Source organism: Acanthaster planci, linkage group LG21, assembly GCF_054643075.1.
Source record: "Acanthaster planci isolate LZ-2023a linkage group LG21, COTS_SCS, whole genome shotgun sequence".
Classification (NCBI taxonomy): Eukaryota; Metazoa; Echinodermata; class Asteroidea; order Valvatida; family Acanthasteridae; genus Acanthaster; species Acanthaster planci.
This window is the reverse complement of record NC_141797.1, coordinates 3,076,498-3,101,956: the sequence shown is the minus strand read 5'-3', so window position 1 is coordinate 3,101,956 and position 25,459 is coordinate 3,076,498. Positions and strand designations below refer to the sequence as shown.

The 25,459-nt window shown below is 39.5% G+C and overlaps 1 protein-coding gene across 3 annotated transcripts; it reads right to left on the bottom strand.

The window, feature by feature from the left end:
- Positions 1–4,997: 4,997 nt before the first annotated feature.
- On the bottom strand, positions 4,998–22,680 carry LOC110989740 (uncharacterized). 3 transcript variants are annotated; one of them, XM_087131329.1, is made up of 5 exons: positions 22,279–22,680; positions 21,625–21,684; positions 17,228–17,322; positions 10,749–10,932; positions 4,998–9,663 (listed from the first exon to the last, which is right to left on the bottom strand). In XM_087131329.1, the coding sequence occupies exons 3-5, from the start codon at positions 17,240–17,242 to the stop codon at positions 9,563–9,565; spliced, it is 300 nt and encodes a 99-aa protein (XP_086987455.1). In that variant the 5' UTR covers positions 17,243–17,322; positions 21,625–21,684; positions 22,279–22,680; the 3' UTR covers positions 4,998–9,562. The 3 variants fall into 3 exon arrangements, with proteins under 3 accessions (XP_086987455.1, XP_086987453.1, XP_086987454.1); XM_087131327.1 differs by having other exon boundaries at positions 4,998–10,932; XM_087131328.1 differs by lacking the exon at positions 17,228–17,322 and having other exon boundaries at positions 4,998–10,932.
- Positions 22,681–25,459: the final 2,779 nt, after the last annotated feature.

Genomic DNA, 25,459 nt, shown 5'->3' with positions numbered 1-25,459 from the left:
TAAAAAATAAACACATGGGGCTGACGACCGGCTGGATTTTGTCTTTTTTTCTGGCTAAGGGAGGCCTTGACTTTAAATTAACTAAACCAGGTTTTTCAGCATGAACTGGGGTAGGGTATGGTGGGTAGTTTTTGCATTTGGACGTAATGTTTAACACCCGAAATAGTTGCGGTGGCCTCTCCAAAAGGGGCCATTCGCAATGGTGTTCGTTACATTTTGGGCAAAAAGCACACAATCAAAATTAAAAACTGAAAGCTGTACAGAAAGCCCCCTTTTTAGAGGTTTTCAGCGTCTTTTTCTCTGCATTACTTCATAGATCCACGTCTTCTCATTACTAGAACTAACAAGGTACGCTTTTTAGTAATAATTAACAACAATGAGTTAAACTATTCGACTAAACTACTCGTTGAAACATCGGTCTTTTACGATCTGCTTTTGGAAAGCCAATTAAAGATGCAAGTCTTCAATTGGTATCAAGCGAGAACTGTACAAACGTCTTTTTACAGACGCAATTAAAAACGGAAAGTGTCCTCTTCTCATATACTTGAATTATCTTAGTGACAGAAAGGATCCCAGACAAAAACAGCTGGCCAGCCATTTTATGGAAATAAAATTCGCAATGTCCACAGCCTGGACCTGGATATTCCACTGTTTCCAAGCACATTTTGCAATAAACACATGCGAATCTAAAGTACGTCTTCTGGCAGTTAGGGTTCTGAATTCTCAAACAAACTGCCGCCATTGAAATTAGTCCTCTCATTTCAGTCGGTCAACCAATGATTTTTCGAGAAATTCTTGACCAAGGTAGACCACCCTTAAAATGGAACAAGCTTCACTTCCCGGGAAAAGTAACCATTTTAAAAATGCACCTCTCTCCAAAACAACCACTTTTGGAACCAAATTGCATCCAAATTGTTTAGAATTGGAGGCCCTGGCTCCGGGCCAGAGGTTCAGTGCCACATTTCTTCAATCCCCCAATTCCAAATTCTAAGGACCCTCTAATATAGACCATTTTTAGTGTGAGCTTTGTGAACATATTCCGGGCCTCTTTACCAGAGTCCACCCTTATTCATGGGGCCTGCCATATTGAAAGCGAGGTAAGTTCTTTGGTTTTGAATGTTGACAGTGCAAATGAAGCAGTAAAACTAAATTTCATGAAAAAATCGAGCCAGTCTACTCTGATGAATATTTTCGAACTCATGACTAAACACACATAATTGTTCCTTCCTTCAGATTTCCGAAAGCATTTAAATTTGGGCTTGGAACGAATGGAAGTATTATATTAAACAGTCTGGTTTATTAAATTATTATTTTCAAGATGTATTTTGGCGTTGAGGAGATGTTAATTTATATAACGGGTTTTGCCCTTACCCAACGTATATATTAATAAACACTGTATGCTCAGTACTTGTCCGAGAGCTTGCGAAAAAGTCACAAGCTTACTCGGGTGGGACTCGAACCCACGACCTCCTGCTTACTAGTGCAGACGTCTTAACCACCGAGCTTGCCGGGGTCGGTTGGCCGGTCCGAGTCAGGTGAAGCAGCGGGTACCTCGAGTCCCACCCGAGTAAGCTTACGACTTTTTTCGCAAGCTCTCGGACAAGCACTGAGCATACAGTGTTAATTAATATATACGTTTTTACAAAACCCGTTATGTAAATTAAATTTTTATTCCTATTATTATTATTCAATTTTAGTTTATTCTTATTCAGATCAAACATATTTGTATTTGTTTTTAGAAGGGGAGTCACCCCCTCCCCGAACATGTGTTAAATGGTAAGCAGAAGCAGTGGGAGAACATCTAATGTTGACGACCATTGTTTGCACGAATGTTAATGTTTGCTGCACGATGCACTCCACTAGCGTTTTAATCACTTTTCTTGACACAGTAATGCTCTGTGCAGTAAGTTGTTATCTCCTTATGTAAACAAAAAAACCGGAAAATCTCTGATTTAGCTCACGGTTATCGGATCACCAGATGGTGGGGTTTAAATCCCAGGGTGGCTTTTTAAAAATTTTCCTAACACTGACTCTCTGCCAACAGCTATGAGACTCTAATTGACCCCGTTAACTACCAACAGTACCTCAGCCGACCGTGTAAGCTCTTTTGCTGGGACTGTCCATGAAGTCCAGGTGAACGGCCAGGGTTTTAGGGGCTTGTCTCGCTTTCTCCCTTGCATGGTCGCTAGAACCCTTTTGGGGGTTTAATGGACGGGCAGGGAGGAAGTGTGGTTGGCTGGGAACCCCGAGACCCCAGAAGAGTCCTATATAGAAGGCGGTAACTGTGATTCTTTGCGAAGTTCAGGATTCCGTGCGCCAGAATGCCTGGTCAACACCGCATAACGTTTGGATTTTTCCTTCATCACGCTTTTTTTGGTCCCTAGGCGCAGAGCCCGCAAGGCAATTTTATAGGTTTGAATACATTGAGCTAGAGGATTTAAGTTGATTTATATTCATTTATAACCTTAATTTCACTTGTCATCTTAATTTCCTTAATTTTTTACAATGTTTATTATTGATAACTCGACCGTACGGTAAGAAATCCAGGGACAGCAGAGCAAGGCGGCAATTGTCTTCCTCTGTTATTAATCAAAATACGTTAAAACAAAGATCATTAAAAATATTCGCTTTCAACCAGTGATATTTTGATATTTTCAAATAGAAACTCTTACAAAAGACACGGCCAATATCTTCTCGGATCTAACCAACATGGCAACAAATAATGCGTTGCAATTTGCCGCTCTTTCTTATGATTGGTTGATCCATTACTGGCCTAACAGGTCTGCCTGAAAAATACAAGCAGGGAATAATGAAATTAACTCCAAAGAAACGAACAACCATAGTTGCTGGAACTTCAACAACAGAAAATGACCTCAAGAATGCAATGGATGTCAAATAAGTGGAGCTTTTGGTTTTACACCATTGTTGCTGCAAAAGTTGAATAGCCCATTCAGTTTCCCCAGGTGTACCCCTAGTTACACCTAATGTTGATCTGAATGAAATTTTATGTTGATATTTTATATAATCCCTGCCTCGTTGGCCATTAAATTAAAATCTGGAATAGGGGTAACAAATCTATCTATCTATCTATCTATCTATCTATCTATCTGTCTGTCTGTCTGCCTGTCTGTCTGTGTATATATATATCACATATCCAACGTTTGTAAAAATCGTCATAATCGACACTGTGAGTCGTTTCTGTACTAAAATGGGCCCTTCACGTTAACGAAACACATCAATTTTGTGTATTTATGAGCAGAAATGAAATGGTGCATCTGCCACAATGTACTCATGCAAAGTGGTTGTGATGGTACACCCATACAAACTGGACAATCATCTTGCTTTTTCTTGTACAATTCGCCCGAAATATATATTTTGTCTAGACTTACAAGTCGGCTGTCATTTTGTTTTCAATTAACAACCCCACAAAGCACACCCTACGGCACGGTAGACATAATGTTCGGTATATGCACGCGGTCTGCGTGTCGTGATGTTTTTTCTTTTCTGCAAATACGGTATTTAATTGTCCTGTGTAAACCCACCCCCGGGTTTGATAATGGAACAGCCATATTAAGATTTTTCTATGGACCTCAAAGTAGTTTATTATGCAAATTTGAAATGCAAACTTGGGTATGCTCCACTAATTCAGATGGGGAGTGCAGTGTGTACTGCATGTATGTATGTATTGCGGGGCAGACACTACCAAGCTTTCTGTGTGAATAGACATGCATGCACATACTGTGTGTGACAGGTAATGCTTATAAAATACAGTGCATTCCAGATGTACATTTTCCAAGAATGATAGTTGCCAGTTGTAACCTTATTGTTATCCTTCAAATTATCTGCATTATTCATAAAAGCAAGTAGTTTGGAGTATTTTTGGGCACCTTACTTTGCCAGATTTTAGCGTGAGATATAAAATCAAGCATAGTTTACACTCATCTTATGATATCCATTCCCTTGAAATTAGGTTAGAGGCCGGATTGCTGTTTACATGTTCTTTGAAGAATTTGTACATAGAATATCTTTTCCCCCCTTTATTTAACGAAAGGGTTACCTGGTAGGGCCTGCATAGTGGTAGACACTTGGCCCCGCCCACAGGGAATACTGCCTGTAGGGCCATCTAAATGTATGCCAAGACTTTTGGAGGACAATTTGGTATTGAGCCCGTCTGCTCTGGGTGGAGGCCCCGTTCTGTGTGAACGCCATGCTTGGGTAGGATGCTGCGTTCTGTGTGAACGACATGCTTTGATGGACCCCTTGTTCTGTGTGAACGCCCAGCGCTGTGTTGGACCTATTGTTCTGTATGAACACCAGACTCTGGTTGGATGGTCGCTCTGTGTGAACGCCCCGCTCTGAGTGGACCCCCTGTTCTGTGGGAACGCCCAGGTATGTGTGGACCCCTGTTCTCTGTGATCAGCCTGAGATTGTGAACAACCCCAACTCTTGGAGGACTCTGGTCCTGTGTGAACGTTCACTGCACTGGGGGCACCCTTTCTAGAAGGGCCAGCAACATTTATCACCTGAGGGAAGTATAGGGTGTCAGCTTGACCATTGTAATAGCTGATACCTGTTCAGTGACGTTTATGTAAATTTAAGATTGGAAGTAATTGTAAATATATACATGTATCATATTTTGGATTGAATTAAAATGTTATATTTTGTTATTGTATTTGCAAACTTTCGGTATTATTTTGTGGCTTGACTTGTCCTTGTCTTGTGGCACCCCAGTTTCAACTATTTACTGTGACCTCACCCACAGGAAGCACAGACCCATGATGTCACACTGCGCTCCAGCTGGACAGGACAGCATTGACCGGGTGAGTGGGGTTGGGGGCTGCAGAGCCTATTGCTATTGCCTTGTCCCAACAATTTTGTCCAGAATTGCAGGTCTTGTCGCTAAAAGTATGATATGAAATCATGATGCATTCAAAAATGAAACACGAAATATGACCACATGAACAAATGTTGGCATTTCGTGAGACGGTCTTCTTAACTCAGAGTTCAGTTTAATAGTATTTTTTAATATGAGCAAATACACTGTTTCTTGATACATATTTTACGAGTTCATGTTTGAAAAACCTACTATGGATGCAAGTCATTGATTGATGTCAAGCAGGAAGTACGCAAATGTGGGTTTAAATAAACAGTTACACAAACTGAAAGTTTTGAGATAAGATACCTTACACATTTCTACCATGGTTTGATTTTGACTGATGTCCAGTGGTCAATTGTGAAGGAAAGGGGGCACGTTCCCAAGATATATATTATGGGATTTTTAAATAACAACAAACGAATTTTATAAGAGTACTACCACCTAATCTTCCAGGGGCAAAGGATTCCCTATAAAAACAACTGGACAATATTTTGGAAACAAAAAGCAAAATCCTTCACTTTAGCACAGCTCAGAAGCAGCTTTTAAGTACATTTCCGGCATTTTAAGTTTATGTTTTGAAACAACTACATCCAGTTCTTTGAAAACAAGTTCTCAACTATAAGCACATTCTTACAGTTTCCTTTTAACAATGATGACTAATTACTAGCAACTATATAACTTCTTACAACACCAGTTACAACTTAATTGTGATACATGGATATAAGCGGTAAATGTTTATCAATCAGGCAGAACCTACTTTTGTCTCTGAATATACGATAGAAAATTCAACGTTTGCTGTTGCCATAGAAATAGATAATTTAACAAACTTTATCTCCTTTCACTGATGTATTATTACCTCTTTTGAAAAAAATTCATAGGGTATGTAAGAAAAAGTGGTAAAGGATATCAACGTGTTTTTTTTCGCCCAATGTTGTATTGTTCGTTTAGAACTTGAACAGGGAGATAGTTAAGGAAATCAAAATCAGTGGTGTGGTTGTCATTTTTTTGGACATCAATATTAAAATGCCAAATTTCCATTATTGTAACGCACTTTAGTAGAAGAAACCCTTCAGATTACCTTTTTAATGTAATTCCATACGCGAGTCCAATTGCCAAACCCCAAACTCTACTTTTCCTAGCAACTCTACTTTTCCTAGCATTTTGCCTTTCAGTCAATATCTTTATCAAGTAGGGAATTATGCAATTGCAATTGTTTGCAAAAACTCCACAAGACTCCTTCCTAAGGATACCTTTGGGGGGAAGTGATATCCATTTCACCCACGGTGAAAGTGATTTAAAGAGGAGTCGCGTTCTTGTCATATCATTACAGCAGTGTGGTATTGGCCAATGCGGACAGAGAGGAGAACGGACGAGACATGTACAGTGGTGACAGTCTAAATATTAATTGACCGTTTATGTCTCCTGGCCTTACTGTCAATTGTAAACTTCAAGCGTATGTATCATTAATAATAACTTATGGTAATAACACCAATGATTCCTCGAAAGTGCCATGGGCACTCTAGCTCGCAAATGTGTTTTGTGAAAATTAAATTGAAAAATAGTATCAGAGATTTTTCTGAAAAGCTCTTTTTGTAAGCGGTAGCTTGTTTACGTTGTGATGTGAGTTTTGAAGACTCGAAACAAAGAATTCAGTTTTTGTGAAGTTTTAAAAAGTCGGCTGTGGTGAAGAAAGATGTGAATGTTTTAGATTTGGTGACGGTTTTGGGCTAGATTTTTTCTCTTCCCGACCAGATGTGTTTGCATATTGACATAACTCGGCACCAATTCCATTCATCCCGCAAAATCTTACGGCCTTGGGAGAGTAAAAATTCAGTGACTCGGGAACGAAAGACGATCTCAAAAGTATAGTAAGTTAACGTGAAGTTAACTATTGAAACGGAGGTCTATCTGTCATTACAAAATTGCAAGGAAAATGTTGAAATTCACGGTATATATCCCCAGTTTTTCATGTATTATACATGTATACACCACATAAACATAAACACCGGCTCCAACAGTTGAGAATTTCCATGCACTTGTACATACACGTGTACGTATGCCATGTATAACAAGCCGCAGTGTACTGTAAACGGTTCGTGGCTGGATCGGTTTTGTGCATGTAAAACACGTATAGATCACTTTGTGCAGAAGTATCAAGTATAACTAATGAAAGTCGGAGAAAAAAATCCAGCTTCATAGAACTGATTGTTTTGTTTAGTTGAGATTCTGACCCGTCGTATACAGTGACTCACTGGTCAGGGAAAACTTCTAAAATTGAGAAATTTAGTGGAAAAAAGATTAAGTCTCAAGTGGGACCCTTAATCTCATATTACAAGTCTCTGAAATGATTTGAGTCGAGTCAAAAATGGATGGGGAGGATTAAGTTGATGCAAGGAGGGACTTAAGGACAATACGCGCTTCCTAACAACTTTCAGCTTCCATCTACCCAAAGCCGCCATAACTGGTGCACTAACATTTAAAACGGTTTATTGCATCAATATTTTTGTCCGAGTGACCCCAATGTTTCTCGATGAACAACCAAGCAGTCTATTACAAATGTCTATTGTTATAAATGCCGCAAAGGCGAGCAACTGGAAGATGTTTCTGTCTCACGTTAAAAAATTCAAACTGCTGTTTCGGCCGTTGTGAAACAAACAAAATACAAGATCTATTAGTAATGATCCTGCGAAAAAGGATCTCAGAAGTCTGGGACATTTCCATATTCGCATTTAGGGCGGTTACTTTCCCGGAAGTTCTTTCGTAGAGTTTACATAATGTATAATGGATCTCTGAGACAGAAAAATATTGGTATGACAGGCACGAAACGTGAACTCCGATACAACTAGAGTTTTGTCAATCACTGTTAAGGGCTTTTTTCAGGACGAAATTCATGGTTGAAGTACGCTTTCATATATGCTCAAGCTCCACGTCATGTAAAAGAACAGGTTAATATCTCTTCCAGTGATGTATTTTCGTGATGACAAACCTCACAAAAGAGGAAAAAACACACTGGAATAATTACTTCCTGCATTCCGTTACGGTGTTTCCCCCGACCTGTGCAGCGCGGCCATACGTGATTTTAGATTGCAGCTTTTAAGGGAGTAAACGTAATGACCTAATATTACCCTCTAAGTATTGATAACTATCAAAGAAAATTGTTCCAAACAGACCAGCATCAATCGTAGAGTGCAGGACAATAACACACAATACGATGAAAAAAAAATACCCAGCATTTGACATATTTGTGTTTAATTACAGAAATCAATTTTTGTTCTTCTCTGAAACTATGAAAAAATGTCTTAAATTAAATATTTAGTAAGTGCATAAATATGCCCACAATGGTCAATATTTTTGCAAGCATCTTGTTCACGTTGACATTTCTTTGCTGTTTTCTTTAATTGTCAAGCCTACTATTATGGTATCGTGTTTAAAAATATCTGTTTATTTTTGATTGACTGAAATATGCAAGAGCAGTCGTGTAACAATACTGTTGGCTAATCTGCAAGTGTTAATTGCCAGAGCGTGTAGTACATTTGTTCATGGCGTAGTGTGCATGATTTGTATCGCACAGAGCGAAAAAATAGGTTTGTCAACACACTTTCAAGGGTGATGAAGAGCCAAAGGAACATTCCTCACCCTGAGACTTGGTATTTCCTCGGGAAAACTAATTTTCTTTAGTTTGAGGCCCATAAGAATTACCTTAAATTCGATCACAAAGCGTACGAAATGAATAGTGTGCCGAACCTCTTCAGTAAGCCGCTCACACAACAGGAAGTGTTCACATTGTCAAATTGACAACCATAAACAGAGAAGTAACTGTGAATATTCATGTAACTTCTCTTAATTTTATGCATTCTTTGACAAAAAGCCCTCTTCTTTTCTAAACGTTTTAGTTGTTTAGTGCATCAACAAAGGGCCAGGTTCAACGAAGAAAATGTTTCGAACGTGCACAACCGTATATCGTTTTGGAAACAGCTGAGGATACTAGCTGTGCGTTTAGCCCTCGACCTTTTTTTTAATTAATTGTGCGCCTGATAGCAGATTGGGGCTTAGGCTTTTGATTCCTAGATTGGGGGCTCAGGTTGATTTTGGGCAAACCGTGATCCGCCTCACAGGTGAACATAATTGCCATCCACTATTATTTGTCTTCAGCTAATTTTGAAATTCTTATTTAAACAACATATCTCAGGCCTTGGCATTGCTCTTTAAAGGATAAACGCTGACAGAAAATGTATTCAACTGCCCAGCATAAACTAGAAATTATTGTGATCAGGGATCATTCGATGTAAATTTTGGGCAATAAGACTGACTTCACAAATTAAGTAGGTTTCACGACATTTGAGTGCAAACTGATAATACGTATTAATTTCAACAGTAAAAGATTGTCAGAAAGAGGAAAGAAAGGTCAAAGAAGAGAAACAAATCAAATTCATTATTTTGACCTCAGCCTTATTGGTTACCAATTCCAAATGAATATTGGCTTGATTTATGTTTCTAAAACATCGACACCGTTCCTCATCTACCAAAACAACTTTCCAAACTTCTCTAATTATATTTCTGAAATTATATTTCATTGCTTTCAGGATGTCGCATTGTGTTTTCGGGCACAGCATTACATGTATTATTTGATATTAAATCGTACAGTGCAGACCTTAATGAACAACTGTTCGGCGTCATGATGCATTTTTATGTCTCTTTGATGATTGCATAGTTCGTTGCTGTGTTAGGATACAGGGGGGAGGAGTTCTCTGGTCCCCTGGTTTTGGCTAGAGCTTCCCAAACAAACACTGTAAAAATAAAAGCAAAGGTGGAATATAGGACTCGAAGTAGCACAATGAAAGGCAATATCACTTGAAAAGGGTCTAGCCCCACCCAAAAGAATTGGATTTGGTACGGAGATTTACTTTAAACAGTTTAAACACAAACAACAAGGGTGGCAAGTGCATTGAGAGGAACGTGAGTATCTGTAAACACAGAAAATAACTGGGCAGGAAAGGATACCGACACTCCAGGACTGTTTCCGACTCACACAAACGCCATTTTAATTTTCTAAACTTGGTACAAAAACTAATGGAAAATCAGGACAAGTAGCAATTAGATTTGGTGCAATCGACTAAGGGTTAAAATTCTGTGAGAGAGGCAAAATCATTGAAATTTGAGGGGGTGAGCGCTGTGTGCAATAAAATCGAAATTGTAACAAAAACTTCAAACACATGATTGTGAATATTTCATCCTTGTTGGTTCAGTTGCGTGTAAAGGAGAAAGCCGCTGAATGAAGCAGTGTGTTCCCTAGTATAGCTATTTGTCCTACCGGACATGGTCAAATACACTGAGTCCCCTTGATGCAGAATCAGCACTGCACTTCCGGACACCTGCACATTAACACTTGAAACACTGCTAAAGCCAGTGACAACAAAGTATTCGTTTTTCCGAAGATGAACCCAAAGGTTACCGCTGTGGTTATATTTGCACACAGAAAACGTGAACACGTAGGTTCCTGGCACATTACATGTGAAAGTACCCGTTGCAAGATCGAAGCTGGTACCCGACACAAGCGTCTCGATCTGGTCGAAGGGCAAACGGGTGTTGTGGCTAGTAAAAGGATCAGAGTGACTTGTCCGTGTCACGGTAAATGCCACCTGATGAAGTGATATATCCGCAGTATCCCCTGGCTGGCCCTTTTGACCTTTGACCCCCACTTCCCCAACGGCTCCAACTGAGCCAGGTGGACCTCTGGGACCTACCTTACCAGGCAGACCCATTCCATTGTCCCCTTTTTTGCCAGGATTTCCAACATCGCCAACTGGGCCACTCTCACCCTTCTGACCCTTGACCCCAGCATCGCCCTTTGCCCCTGCTGGTCCATACTGACCCTGATTTCCTGGTAGGCCCGGAATTCCAGGTGTTCCAGCAGGTCCCTGGCAGCACATTGGACACGCCCGAGACAAAGAACCATCACTGTCCGCAGGAGCTGAACCAATGATTGCAGCTTCAAGATGGACAGAGTTACCAAGAAGGACGGCAATCGATAGTGTGATCGAAAAACAGAGTTCCATCTGTAAAACAAAGGTTGAATTTGAAAAACCTAAACAAAGAGAGAGAGAAGTAGCAGGGATAGGAAGTTCTAGACCACCTCCCCTTTACATTCCCTTTCACCCTCTTTCCACCACCCGCGCCGGGGCTTCCCACTTCACTCACCTTGACCTTTCCACCCCGGCGCACTTTTTTTGTCAACAACTTGCGACGTGCGCCGGCCTGCATAGACCTCGCATAAACAACCTAGACCTTTAACCCCGTGACTCTCAAAAAAGGGGGATTCCTTCGCTTTCCCGATTGCTACATGTCTTGACTTGCCCGGCCTGAACTCGTGGCTTAAGTGAACTCGTGAGTTAATAGACGCAGCCGAATAAAAATGAAAAAAATCTATACCAAAGCCGGAAAATCATAACCATGTCAACCCAAGTATATATCGTTTCAGACAACCACGAGCGTCTCAATACCGACAACTGTGACCCCAACGTCACCTGTGGTCCTTTTGACCTGAGCAAATTAATCATTTTAAAACCTGTGTTTAAAAAAGGCACCCACGTGAGTCAATGCAGTTCGCCCATTTTTTTACCATCACAACGGTCAAAATAAACGCCTGTTGATAATGACGATAGAGCCCTGCTACGGCATAAACCTGCTTTACAAATACGGCACTCGAGATAAAATGCCAGAAAATTTAGTGGGTCGGCAAATTTGTTATCAAATACCACAACCGACGACAAACATACTCGATCACATCAATTTGGCCGTTTATAGGTGTATCGAATCTCAAGAGTCTAATCTCCCGTCTAATACCATAAACACCTGCAAAGCCAGTCGCGATATCGATGAATTGAACAAGATCGAATATGTAGTTAAACCATCTTATACGGCTAAAAACCAAACGTACGTTAAAAAAGATCCCTGTGCCTCCCTATTTGATCACCAAAAAGACCCAGTGACTCGTCAAATATCGATAAATTTATCAATAAGAGATGCGACGCGCAATCATTTATTTGTCCATAAGACGTATACTACGGTACCCACGGTTCACTGTCTTGCGGCGCTAGCGTTAGGTATAGAATGACAGCGGCAATGTTGAAAAGTGGAAACGACGGACTAATTTCAAATCAGTCGGCGTTGCAAGCATTTAGCATATCTGAATCTCCCGTGAAATTAGAGACCACGGTGTGAATTTGAATTTCTCGTATAATTAAAAGTCGATTGAACCTCGGTTCTTCGGAATAACCGGGTTGTTTTTATGTCATTCGTTCCTTAAATAAACAACATATAAATAAAAATGACATACGTAGAAATTTGCCACCTACTCGGTTATGAACCTGAATGGCCAACCCGCCATCACGACCAGAAAAAACGTGCGAGCACCAAATACTTGAAATGGACGAAAGATATGTCTGTAAAAAATGTAGGGTAATTTTTGGTGGGTTTCTTCATATACCCCTGAAGCGATGGGAGATAGATACTACCATCATCACGTTTGGAAAAAAATCACCACCAAGAAAATCAGAGAAAACTTTGAGAGAACTTAACATTGAGTTACCCAGTGACCAATCAGGCGGCATAGAACATGTGTTAAATCGAATTTTAGATGGTAAGATATCCAGAGGAAGACCGTTGACGGCTTTAATCGCGGTATGTTATCATCAAATGGCAAACTCAAGCGAGTGGAGCGAGCATCCCCGCAGAAAGAGCTCCCAATGGAGTTAGACCATCAATACAGGCTGACTCACCGATATCTGTTATTAACACGTATATTATAGAAACACTCGAACTGATAGTACTATTTTCAGAATTGCAGATGGCTACTTTGGTTCTGTTTTACGACGTAATAAGAGACTACATTCGAGGCGGGTACTTTAGAAGAATATATTGTCTCAATTAGTCAAAAAATAAATGACATTGAGAATCAAATCTGAACGTTTACGAATAAACCTTCGGGATCAGACAAAGAGGCAGAAAACGCGTTAATTTTTTTCTTTTGGTCACGGCTACTGGTTCAAACGCTCTGGTGATGCATCGATTGCACAAAAGAGAAACACCCACGGATTTTGTACAAGGTGGTGAAAAGTGAAATATAATTATTCCACTCGGGTTTTTATAACGTGGATTGGTTTAATTTTATTTTAAACACCATTCTGGGTGTGAGTTTTCATGAAAAGTTTATTACGATCGTGGAATCTTTAATTAATTCAGGCCCCGATCTCAAACAGTCGATTGACCAATTTCAAGATTCGTTGCAATACGCAAAAAACGCCTTTAAACTGTTGTTACCCCCAGGGTTATATTCAGTGCCTTCGGCCATGGACTTGCGCATCGGCACTTTTGACGGTTACAAAAATAATTTACAAATCGCGACTAAAGACCTGAGGACCGGTTACGTACCGAGTTTAAATTTGGGACCAGAGCAAACCAAAGCAACCAGAACTTTTACCCACTCAACCAAAGCAACTGGTACCAGATAAAAAACTGTTAGACATCCATAACGAATAAAAATTGTCTTTAACCGTCGGAGCCATTGCCGTGGGGGTAATAGGTTTTATGTTTTTAAAGTTTTGACTTGGAATAGACGAAAAAGTAAAAGGCATTAAAAACGCTTGTTTTTCACGTGGAAAACAAACGTTTAAATTTTTTTTGCCTATTTATAAAACGGATTTACGTTTTTTGTACAAAGTCAAAACTACACAACCCACCGCAAAAACATAGTGCACACGTGATCTGCTGTCCGTCCAACCGCTTTACTCGCCACGTTGAACAGCCAGCTCAAAACGCCACCGATGATTCTGGGCAAAGCGCCTAAAGCTTTCAACTCGAGTTTCTTCAATACATTTGCCAAATTTCGCAATTACCTTTTGATCTAATCGGTTACGCCACCTTTACTCCGAAGTTGAGGAGGTTTGGGCGCGGTCGGGCGTGATAGTTGGCGTTTCGGCGGCTCTCACAGTGGCCACGATACTACTAACATTGGTACTTACGGCCAATCCAAAAGCCGTTAAAATGCTTACGACCGTGACGCCTTGCTCTTTAAATATCGTTCGAATCTTATCACCTAGCATATTATCCGACGGTAAGCGTAATTAATTAAATCTTTAATTTGCGATATTTGGCTTTTGAGTTGACCGTTTAATATATCTCTTTGAGCTTGTAGTCCTTCGAGTTGATCTTGCAAGTCACGTACAGGAGTCTCAAGACGACTTATTTCTTCTTGAATTTCTGTAATTTTAGCTTGGTTTAGTCGTATCTATCCTCTGATCGTTTGCAAAAGTTTGTATAATCCTAAAAGCTCTCTATAATTTAAACCCTCGGTTTGCACTGTTTGGTTTTCGGTAAGCGAGGCCACAATGTCGCTAACTTGGTCTGATATTTGGGGAAGCATTTCAATGTCTTCAGTTTGGATGGCGTTTAATTTTGTTTGTGCTTGTTTATTTCTTTTCTGGTAATCCCAGAACCCGAGTTAATAGCGTTTTGCTATTGTGTCTAGCGATACAAACTTTCTCGGGTTTCGTTCGTCTGTAAGTAATATCTTCCTTGCTCCCTGTACATTTTTGTAATATAGACCTTCTAATTTGTTCACTGGGTCTCTTTGGCTTTTTGTGATATATTCGAAATTCTCGAAAGCAGGCGTTTGTGTATCTGATCGACCTTTATCTTTGTAAAAATCAATTACTATGGGTTAATTGATAAACATCGTTTCACCTCTTTCTAACGCATCACCCGTCACCTCACCTTCTATAAAGGACGTTTCTGGTTGATCGGGAAATAAGTTATCGTCGTCAAATTCTTGGTCGCGTTCGCTTTGCTCGCTTATTTCTTGATTTTGATCTCCCAAGAGAGGTATTTCCTCTGGATCTAATCCTTCTGCCATTTTACTTTAACTTTAAAATAAACGATTTAAAAACAACTCTACGTTTTTTTAAGCGGTTGTCAAACTCGCGGGCAATATGCTTTGTGACACGAGCCAACCCTGGGTAGCTAACGCACCGCTAGATAGCCCGGTCAATTCTAACGCGTCTTCAATTGTAAATTTATTGAAATCTGGCGATTTGATTTCAAAAGGTTTACTCGATAGCATACCGTAACCCATAGAAATTCCTGAAACTACGGCAACGTGGTAAAGCGTGTTTGCAATGCCATTTACGTCGATTGATTTAGCGTTACTCATTTTTATTATATAGTATTTTTAGATTTACTTCTTGTTTACTCCTCTGACTCCTCTCACTTTATTCCATATCTAAAACTATCTAAAAAATTCGGGTCGCTCGTTTCTCGCTGCACTCGCTTCGCTTTTTGGTTGAACAGTCGGCTTTGGTTGAATCAGTTCTTGTAATTCGGCAGGTTTTCTTTTCAAATAAAATGCGAGTAAGATTCCTCGTATCACCAATCCACCTACAATTAAATATTGGTGTCTTTTAAGTTGGCATAAACTTTATTTTCTGAGCTACATTCACTCGGTTTGCCTAATTTCATTTTAGCTTATTGCTGCTTCACCTTTTGTTATGTTCAGCTAATGTTTTACCTTGTTCCACTCGTCTAGGAATTTTGACTTTAGTTACCGTCTTTACTTGAGTTTTCACCGGACAGTTCGTCGGCGTTGGGCTCACTTCTTCTTTTGTTGACATCTCCTTTTATAATAAGAGAGCTATTGTTAAAGTCTAGATGCTTAGTGGTAATCAGAGTCATAACTAGAGGTGATAAAGACTCCAAATTTCACTAAGCAGGTGTCCCATAGTTTGACTAATGATAGGGTCGTCGTTTAAATCTTTTGTCAAATCTTCTTCGGGTTTCAAGTTGACGTTGAAACCTAAAAATTCAACCGAGGTGGCTATTTCGAGTAAACGCGCATACAATCTTAGAATCAAGTGACGGAGAGTTTTTACGATTTCCTTACCGAATTTAATTTTGTACAGATTGAAAAGCTTTTCTTGGTCTTTGGGGCTAAGCAACTCAATGTCTTTTACAGAAAATTCTTTACCCAGGTACTTTTTTGATTCTCAGGAGGCTACGATTGAACAAGGTAATTAACAAAAGTAATTAATTACTAGCTTATAAGTACTTAATCAGCAAATATAGTTTTATTACACTTCCTTTTACAATTGCGACTGTAGCAGCACAATACGCAATTAGAATTAATACGGCCAATAGAATTATTTAGCCGCTCTATAGGACCTAAGTCATCTTTATTTTCTAAGAATTGCAACTGGACCTGGCAATCCTCGTATGGGCAAAGTGGATAATCCTCAATTAAACCTTGGCAAAAGTCCGTATCGATGAAATGGTTTGCGTCAAAACGGTTATATTTCTTATCTTTACGACGACAACTATAAATCCATCTTTTAATCGTTACTTTTATGGGATCTGAACAAATTTTGCATTTTCTCCTTTCTCTAGCATGCTTGCAAATAGAGGAACCGTCAAATTGGGTGCATTGAGATCCTCCATAGTCGATACACATATGTTTTTGCCTCCCGTGTAAACATCTATTCATATCCTGATAAAATTTTAATTTTTTTGATACAATTGTCACATGTAATATTAATCGTCCCATTTTGTCGCGTTTTAAAATTAGAGAAATCTTTTTCTTGTTTACACTTAACCAATTTTTGGCCCCAGACATTTTTAATTTTTTACTGTTAATAATTTTATTTTTAATTTTTCCCACAATAATTACAAAGATACAGGCGACTCAGTATTTAAACTTAGTTTACTATGTTTCACGTCACGTAAACGTTTCTTAATTTCCTCTCGTTTTTCATCTGGAATTATATAGTTTTCGTCAAGACACTGATCAAACGAATTCCTATTCTTGCAATGAAAGAAAGCTGATAGAGGCCGTGTTTTCTCTAAAATCTTTCAACACTGAATTATATTTCTGCGTAAGTAACCAGCAACTATGGTTATAATGACGTCCTGAAAATGCCATTCTAGACAACGCACACGTATTTATTCCGTTGAATAATTTCTGATTGATCGCTTCCTGTAATTCTAAACCCTCTCGATCTAAATCACAAAGATACATTTCGTCGTCTGTGTATATCCATAAACGTTCGAAATACGTTTTATTTTTAAATAGCGTGGGACAAATGGTCACGATCGCTTCAAATATAAATTTATACTCGGTTTCTAATAAATTCAAAATCCAACTTGTTTTCCGCTACCCGTTTTACCAATAATTGAAGCGCAATGCAGACTTTTAAACATCTGACTCATTTAATTGAAACTCGAATTATTAAGCCAGACTCTTAAAATTTCCGTCTTCTACCGTCAATTGAGCGTCCATTACCAAAAATGCGTACATTGTTAACAGACCTGCAGTTTCAGCATGTCGTTCCATCTGTATCGATATATCTCCTCCACCCCCGAGAGGCCTATCCGACCCGTGAGCACTATTATCGTCAGAGCTCCTGAAATCGAGCCACAAGCCATACATATCTTTTAAATAATCAGCCATATCAACCCCCGTTAAATTTAAATCTTTTACAAACGCTATTGCCGACTCGGTGTCCGACTCCAAAATACTTACTAATTCCATTCCAATGTTAATATTCAAAAAGTCCCTTCGAATAAAGTTGATTTGGTTTGCCTTCCACCGTTACTACCGTCTTTGTAACGTGCAGGTTGTAAAATCGTTGAGGATTTTTGACAATTTTTGAAATTGGTGGAATTTGAAGGATAAACTTAGGGGTAAATTTGTCTAAGTTTTCAACCCACTGAAACTCACCCACGGGTAACGATTGACTCATGGCCCAACCATATAAATTATTTGCGTCTAAATACATGATATAAGACTCTGGTTGATTTGGGTCATAGTCTGGTAAACTCGTATTGTTTGACTTTGCATAGCGCTAGGCACCCACGCTCGAGATGCCCCCTCTTTTAGCCCTTTCAAAGAACAGGTGCTTATCAATGTCTGTTAGCAGTTACAGTTTAAAACCTGTGTGCTTTAACAAAGCGTCCCAGGATAAGCCAGGTGACGTGTAATAGTTAGCTGGGTCAAGGCCGTAGTTCTGTTTACAGACTTTACGAAAGTTCTCAAATACACCCACTAGTAGTAACACGTCCGTTTCCACGTATAGATCGCGGTAGTCGCTTACGTTTTTACAGTTAAACGTTTGCCACACTTTTTGTGCCCTGAGGTGTTCTTGCTCGGTCACTGTGGACTGCCTTAGAGAACTATAAAAAGTGTCTAGTGGTGGTAGGCTCGTCTCTTGGAACCGATCAAAGGAGTCTATGTATTCGTAAGGATAGATTCCCTTTTCCAACAATAAATTTTTATTTTTTGGAAATCTCTCCTAAAGTAAGTTAAAATCACCGGGTGAACAGTTTTTAACCAACCGGTATAGCGAGGCTGCCATAAAATGAAAAGAGTCTAAAAACCTGAGTCGGCCAAATGAAAATGAAATGTAGTCCTCGGTGTTTTAGCGATTAATTTGATTTCTTTCCCGTTAAAACTCGTGGGCTCCTTGCATAATCAGATGGGCGTCGTATTTCTCGAGATTATGTAAAATCACCGGAACGGGTGTTTGATTTGGGGCGACTTTTAACTTTAGATTACAACTGGGGCCTCGGTACTTACCCGTCACGTGACAGTGATCTCTAACTTTACGAAATTTATAAATTGGCTTTTCGCACGTCATGCATTTCAAGTCTCTATAGTTGCTTTTCTTGTTGGCTAAACTAAAGGCAGCTTTTTCGTCTTTTGTGTTCGGTTCATTTGGAACGGGACACTGACACTGAGATTCTTTTGTCTTGCCGATAAGCTTTTCACAGATCCAGCAGCGGTTACAGTTTAGTTAGATCTTTTGTAACTCACGTGTCCCTTTTAAGGGCTCTTTGTGTCTAAACACCTCGTTTATCTTTTCTACTTCCTCAGAAATAGACCTAACAAAATCGTTAGCAACGTCTTGACCTCTGTAAGTCTTTTGGCTAGTGCATTTACTGTTGCATCTGACAACCGCATAAGAATAGCTGCAAGGCTTATGGATTTGTGTCTTAACAGTGTTTAATTCTTTTGGCGGTAATTTTTCTAAAACAGACTCAAAATCAGCGTAAATGACAAAAGGTGCATCTTGTTTGTTTGCAAATTATAGAATGCTTTAGCCCCCGGCGGATAATTCGACTTTACAGGCAGCCGCATCTAACCCTTGGCTATCTTCTTTGTGCCTGGTTAACCTTTTTTCTCTTTGAAAGTGTGACATGCAGTTAAAGCACAGGTGTTTTTGACCGTCGTGTTTATTGATATCACCCGTCAACCGAGAAAAGTTTTTAATCCAACAATAGTGGCTTTTTTCACCTTGCGTAAAATAAAGTAAATTGATCAGTTCACCCAAGTGCTTACTTTTGTGAAGAATGTCAAGCCGTCTTTTTGTCGTAACCAAACACATTGATTGCTAAAATGTGTTGTGATTCGATACGTGGAATTTGTGAAATTTAAGTTGTCTGCTTCTGTGTAAGTCGAGGTTCGTTCGTAGTTTTATTATAAATTTTAGTTTTGTTTTCAATTGACTTTTGACGTAGTCTGAATAAATTTTTAAAGCTGCTCTCAGTGCCCATCTGATACACTGCTGGTCGTTGTTTTGGACGTTTATGATTGCTTTTTTTGTGCCCCAATTGCGCAGGTAATGGATGTAAGTTGCACCCACCGGGTTGTATTTAACCACGTTGATGTAAAAAGCGACAACTTTATCAAAGATCCATCCCAACCCAAGTTGTGTATGAGCCTCCACGTCCTCTATCTGTTTTTGCCTCTGTTCGGCGAGTGCCTTTTTCACGTCGGCTTTACTTACGACCAATTTGTTTTCGCTCGGAAAGGTAAAAACGCCAAAGTCAGTTTGTTCGGGTTTTTCCAATCTAAACTGCACTTTTAGAGCCGTTTGCAGTTTGTATGAACCGATCTCCCTTAACTCCTCCAACGCTTTCTTCTCGATGAAAGTCTTGTAAAAATAAAAAAAGTGCACGAAGTCATATTCAAAGAAACTGGGTATCAACTCCCAATTGCGTTAGTTACCCTGAAAGCGCCTCACGTTTCTTATGTCGAGTGGAAGCTTTAATCGCTTCAATAAAGTCTGGTTTAACATATCTGTCTTTGAGTGCAAAAGGAATATTGTGTTCTTGAACCGTTTTTAACAGCTGCCGGTATGACTGACGCGGGAGGTACCTAAATTGATTCTGGTCTGCCCGTATGGCTTCAATGAGCTCAGGTTTGGTGTGAAATTTACGCTTGGGTGCCGGTAAAGGATTGTTATAATGCTTGACAAAATCTTCTAAAAACTCTTCTTCTAAAAACGCCTTCTTAAATCGATTAAAGGTCGATTGTAGAGGTCTGTGTCTTGGGTTGCTCATTTCTCTATTTATATATAGGTTTTAAAAAAATTTCTCATTCTTTTCTATCGACTTGACTTGACATGTTTTTAATGTATTGTTATTTTTATTTACAGTTCATTTATTTAAGGCAGTTGTAAACTGTGAGAAGTCACGAGTTCAGGTCGGGCAAGTCGAGACTTGTAGCGACCAGGAAAGCGAGGAAAATCCCCTTTTGCCTTGTGTGAGAGCCAAAGTGTTTGTGCAGCAGAAGCGCCGGGTTGTTTTTGCAAATGTAAGGTCAAAGGTCAAGGTGAGTGAATTGGGAAACTCCGGCGTGAGTGAGTGAAAAGGGAGAAACGGGGTGAAAGGGGAGGTGCGCTATAACTGTCCTAGACAACAATTCGGTTTCCAAATAAAAAATGTAGGTCAGTACACATATAAAAATCTCAAGCAGAACTTTGAATTGATTTTTTTTTCAAATCAGCCAAGAAAGGTTATCCAGTTGGACACTAAAAATATCTGTAACATTTGTGTCACGAGGCAAACGGCTACCCTTCCTCAGAAAAAAAACCCAGAAGATATTAAAATGGTCATTTCATCCTATCCTTTACAATATGTCATTCTCGACCTACTTTTCAAATCAACAGTAGAAGCCGCCACCCTAGGGGGGACATTTTTTGTCTACCCATGTCCTTGTCAACACAAAGTCCGACTGTTAATCGAGTGAAAATTATTTTTTTTTGAAAATCTGAAGAGAAAATCCACACACGGTTGTCATTATGAATTTTTAAACATGGGGGGTCCCCCATGTTTAAAAATTGGGACAAAACGAAGACGCGCTTTCGGGCAAATTCAACTATTTTTCCCAATGCCGACGAAACCCTGGTGAAGTCAAACAAAAAGAGGATATTTAATTCAAGAAATCATTACCGGGTCTCCGCTGTCTAGGGATAAAGGCCTTCGTGAAATACGCAAAGACCTGTACCAGATGGAAACGTTACGGTGGCAATAAAATTAGAATCAACAAAGCGCAAACTAGCTTTGATTACTGTAGTGTGTTTCCGATAACAGCCACCTGGGGTAAAGCTTTATATGTTAAAAAAAACCCCAAAACTTGGTTTATTGGAATAAGACCTGTGTGTGGGAACATGTTAATCATGCTTAATTCACCTTTATCCATTAGTATCCGAGGTGGATTGGAGGTACTTCGACGATGAGATATAAGGGTTTAACAAGATAAAGTTTGATGGTTGTTTGACTATCTTTCTCTTTCACTGCGTCTCTGGGTCCAGACTATGAGGCAAGATGTGCTCGCCATCGAGATTGGTGACACTTTCAGAAAAGGCGACAGCACTAATGTTGTCGTTATTTCTTGACTGAAGGGAATTCAGAAGGAAACTTACCCTGGTGGCTCTGTTATTCTATTGAAGTCCGAAAAGAGGGGAAGACTGTATAAACTGAAACTAAAACACAAAACACACTGTTTAAATCCCCTTTCTGAAGTAAATAAAAATATTATATATATGGATTTGAGCGAGGCATTGGAACTGAGGAAGTATTTTTCCACTATAGTATTTAACGTCCCCCGACTGTGTTGGTGCGATTCCAACTAGCCAAATGAATGCTGCAATAGCAACTATAGAAATGTACATTTATATTACGTTTTATTTTTCTGAACTGAGAGAAACAAGAAAGAAAATAATAATGCAACCAAAAGTTAGGTTTAGGGATTTCACGCATTGCAGTTCAGACAATGTCTGAAGCCATGGATCACCATCAAAAACGTTAACTTTCAAAATGTTTTGCATTCAAATTAAAATGAAAAAAGAGCAGACAATTTCAATGCCGACATATTTCAGGATTAAACAAACCGAAGCGCACTTGCAGTTCTGTTTCAATCGCATCGTGACTTTAGGTTTTCATATTAATGTAAACCCGAGAATAATTATATTTGATTATTGGAATGGTAATGGAGTTTAATGAAACAAACTTTTCTGAGGACTGTGAAGAACCCATTATTGCCTTACACTAGGAACACTTGTAGTATTTAAACTCACCTTGATATATTTATTCGCAATCTGCCATCACTATCAACTGCTCTCTCGGTCAGTCATCTAAAAGTGGAAATGAATGGCTGTCGGTCTGAGGAGCGACTCGGCTGCTGGTGTCTTTAACTGATCAGTCATTTCCTGAGCAGTGACTGCTAAATGATTTGTGATTGGGCCCTCCGCGTTGTCACTCACACACATCACCGACTTACCTCGCACCGGTGTGTTATGTTCATAAAATGTTTGCAAAAGCTTTGACGCGACGATGCAGGCATAATTGAAAATTTGATCACCGGCACTAAAAAAAATATCCAGGTCTCACAGGAGGACTTAAGACAGATGTCTGTAATGCATTAATAAAACTTTTTTTTTCTTCATCGGTCACGGACCACTTTCTTGGATCACCAATGTCTTTGGTGATGATGTCTGAATGGTAAATACAATATGGCATAAGCTATTTACGCGTGATTAATTAGTGTTGTGCCAAATGGGACATTTATTAGTCATCTTTTGTTAATTTAAGCGATTGGAATTTGTACTGTGCATAACACATGCATCAAAGCGTAAGGCACGAAGCTTCCATGGCTTGTATTTCAGTTGTCCTTGTTGCCTAGTAATACCCTCACGGCTACTGCAACATGTAGGTACATTAGTTTTCGTTGCTTCAAGAAAACATGGTGTGCTGAGTTTCTAACAAAAGACTCTAAATATCTATGTCATTTGAAAAACAATAGCCATCACCCAAACTCCACGAATGTTCCATACTACATATTGCAATGAACTGGCTGTGAACTTTACAGGAAACGATTGAGAAAGTTGATGCACGTATGGTATGTCTGTACTTCCTCCTCCATGGTAACACAGTTGTAATCGGCCATTCGCACACAACAAATTCTTTTACGCTGTTCATAGGAGGAATATGCTAACGTTAATATGTACTGCATTTGTGCATTGTAAAAGTCCGGTTTTCAAGCCAACATAAGGGAGACCGTGCACGTGATTGTCCTGTATTATTCCAGAAAGTTCTGCCCACTATTGAAATCTGTCATGGAACACTTAAAGGTTAGCAGCTTTGTCAGGTCCCTCAGTGTTCAACTTGCAATTTTTCTGATCGTCAATCTGGTGCACTTGTGTGCTCGATATTCAGTTTATGTAAGGATATGGACTTGTCCGACGGCATTGAAAGTTATGAATCCTGAATATTTCAGGTTTGTGAAGTAGCTAAGGTTTACACTTCCAGCGGCTTTCTTTGGAACCTGACTGTGTTTGTCTATGGATGTTGTTAGCCTTGCTGCAATCAGAAAGAGAGAGAGAGAGAGAGAGAGAGAGAGAGAGAGAGAGAGAGAGAGAGAGAGAGAGAGAGAGAGAGAGAGAGAGAGAGAGAGAGAGAGAGAGAGAGAGAGAGAGAGAGAGAGAGAGAGAGAGAGAGAGAGAGAGAGAGAGAGACTGAACACAGTCTTGCTGTTAACACCCAAAGGTGTCTTTGACACTAAATTTTTAGAAGCAACAAAACGAACTTGTTTGAAAAATTAACCCCACAACCTGTTTTACTTTGAACCACTCAGACCACAACACGTTCATAAAGTGCTAGGTGGAAGGCGATTAAGAGGCATTAAAAAATAATAACCACTTGGTTTTACGGTGTATGACAAACTTAGTATAAGCTATACACTGTTTTCAACTTTTTTCCGTTTTCTCCGATCTGACCCCTAAAAGCAAGTGTGCAGCTCCAAGACTGAGATCTTGCCTAAATATTCATCTGCAGTTCAGTTCAGTTTGTTTCAGGAATATTGCTTCCATGGGTATGTTTCCATAGACTACCCGGGTAAGGGGGGAAAGTCCATGTTCAAAACAGTCGTTTCTTAAAATAAATCCATGCATGATCCTGTAAGGCTAGACGACAGTGAGGTAGACCACTTTATGAGACATCAGCTGTTTAAGCAACTCATTAGGCTTATCATCCACTGCCTTAGTTAGAGCATGACGCACGCCCAGGCACTAGAGGGCGTCGACAAGTCATGTATAAATATTTTGTTATGGGAAATTGCATGAGAAAACTGTAAGACGTATCTCATTTCTTTATTATAAGGAAAAGACTCGGTGCAAACACAAAGGGGGTATTAAAAAGTCGTCAACCAAGGATTGTCAATCGAATTCCCTTTGTTTAGACCTGGTCCACTTTTGGAATGCAAGGGACGAGTGAATCCTGAATATTCAGTGAATATAACAAATGTGTTTATATTGATTGATTAAAGTGAGTGTGGGAGAGACTTGCTACTTGTTACGGTAGAGGGAATATCGTATTCGTTTTCATGCTGGCATTGCCATCACAGTTAGCTTGTGCCGTGTCTTGACCAGCAGCACAGATAATTACGGCTCTGTGGAATCTTGGACATGACATGAATAAGTGTACATGGAGGTCAGCTTGACGACTGAGAATGGAATTTGCGACCGACTAATGTTTAAACAGTGTGTTGAATGGTATGAAACTGTGCGTAACCTTCTTAATGGGCTTTGAGAGGGCCAAGAGAGAGCGTGATTTGGCTATCAACGACGCATTATTTGGAGAAACGATGTGTGTCGCTACTGGCCAGCGTAGCTCATTGAAACTGCGTTGGAATAACATTGTTCGGTTTTCCATGACAGGTAAAATTAGGAATTTCACCTGTTAGATACCTCTGCACCAGTTTTGTATAGTTACACGTCTTTGAATGCACAGTTTATTGATGGACTGGTTTCACTTTTTTTCTCAACAATTCTCTGGTAATATGGTGATATTATTTTGGGTTGATTTCTGAATTTGTTCTAACCTTGATTTGCCTGGATATTGTGGTTTGTTTGAATTTTGGCTTATATGCTGCAGTGTTTTGCAACTAACTGCAGAGTGAGAAGATTGCATGCTGAATTATTCAGTAATGATCTACAGATCCTACGAATTGGTGATATTGTCGCCTTTTACAGCAATGTAGGGTTGAAAAGAATTTCTTTCCCGTTGAGGAGAACCCTTTGACACCTGTGCCAGAAATAGCCTTTGTTTTGGCGTTTGTCATCATTATGACATTAGATGCTGTATACAACCTCTCTTGTTTACTAGTACGTTTGCCAAAAACAAAACAAAACAAAACAAAACAAAACAAAACAAAACAAAACACAGCACAGCACAGCACAGCACAGCACAGCACAGCACAGC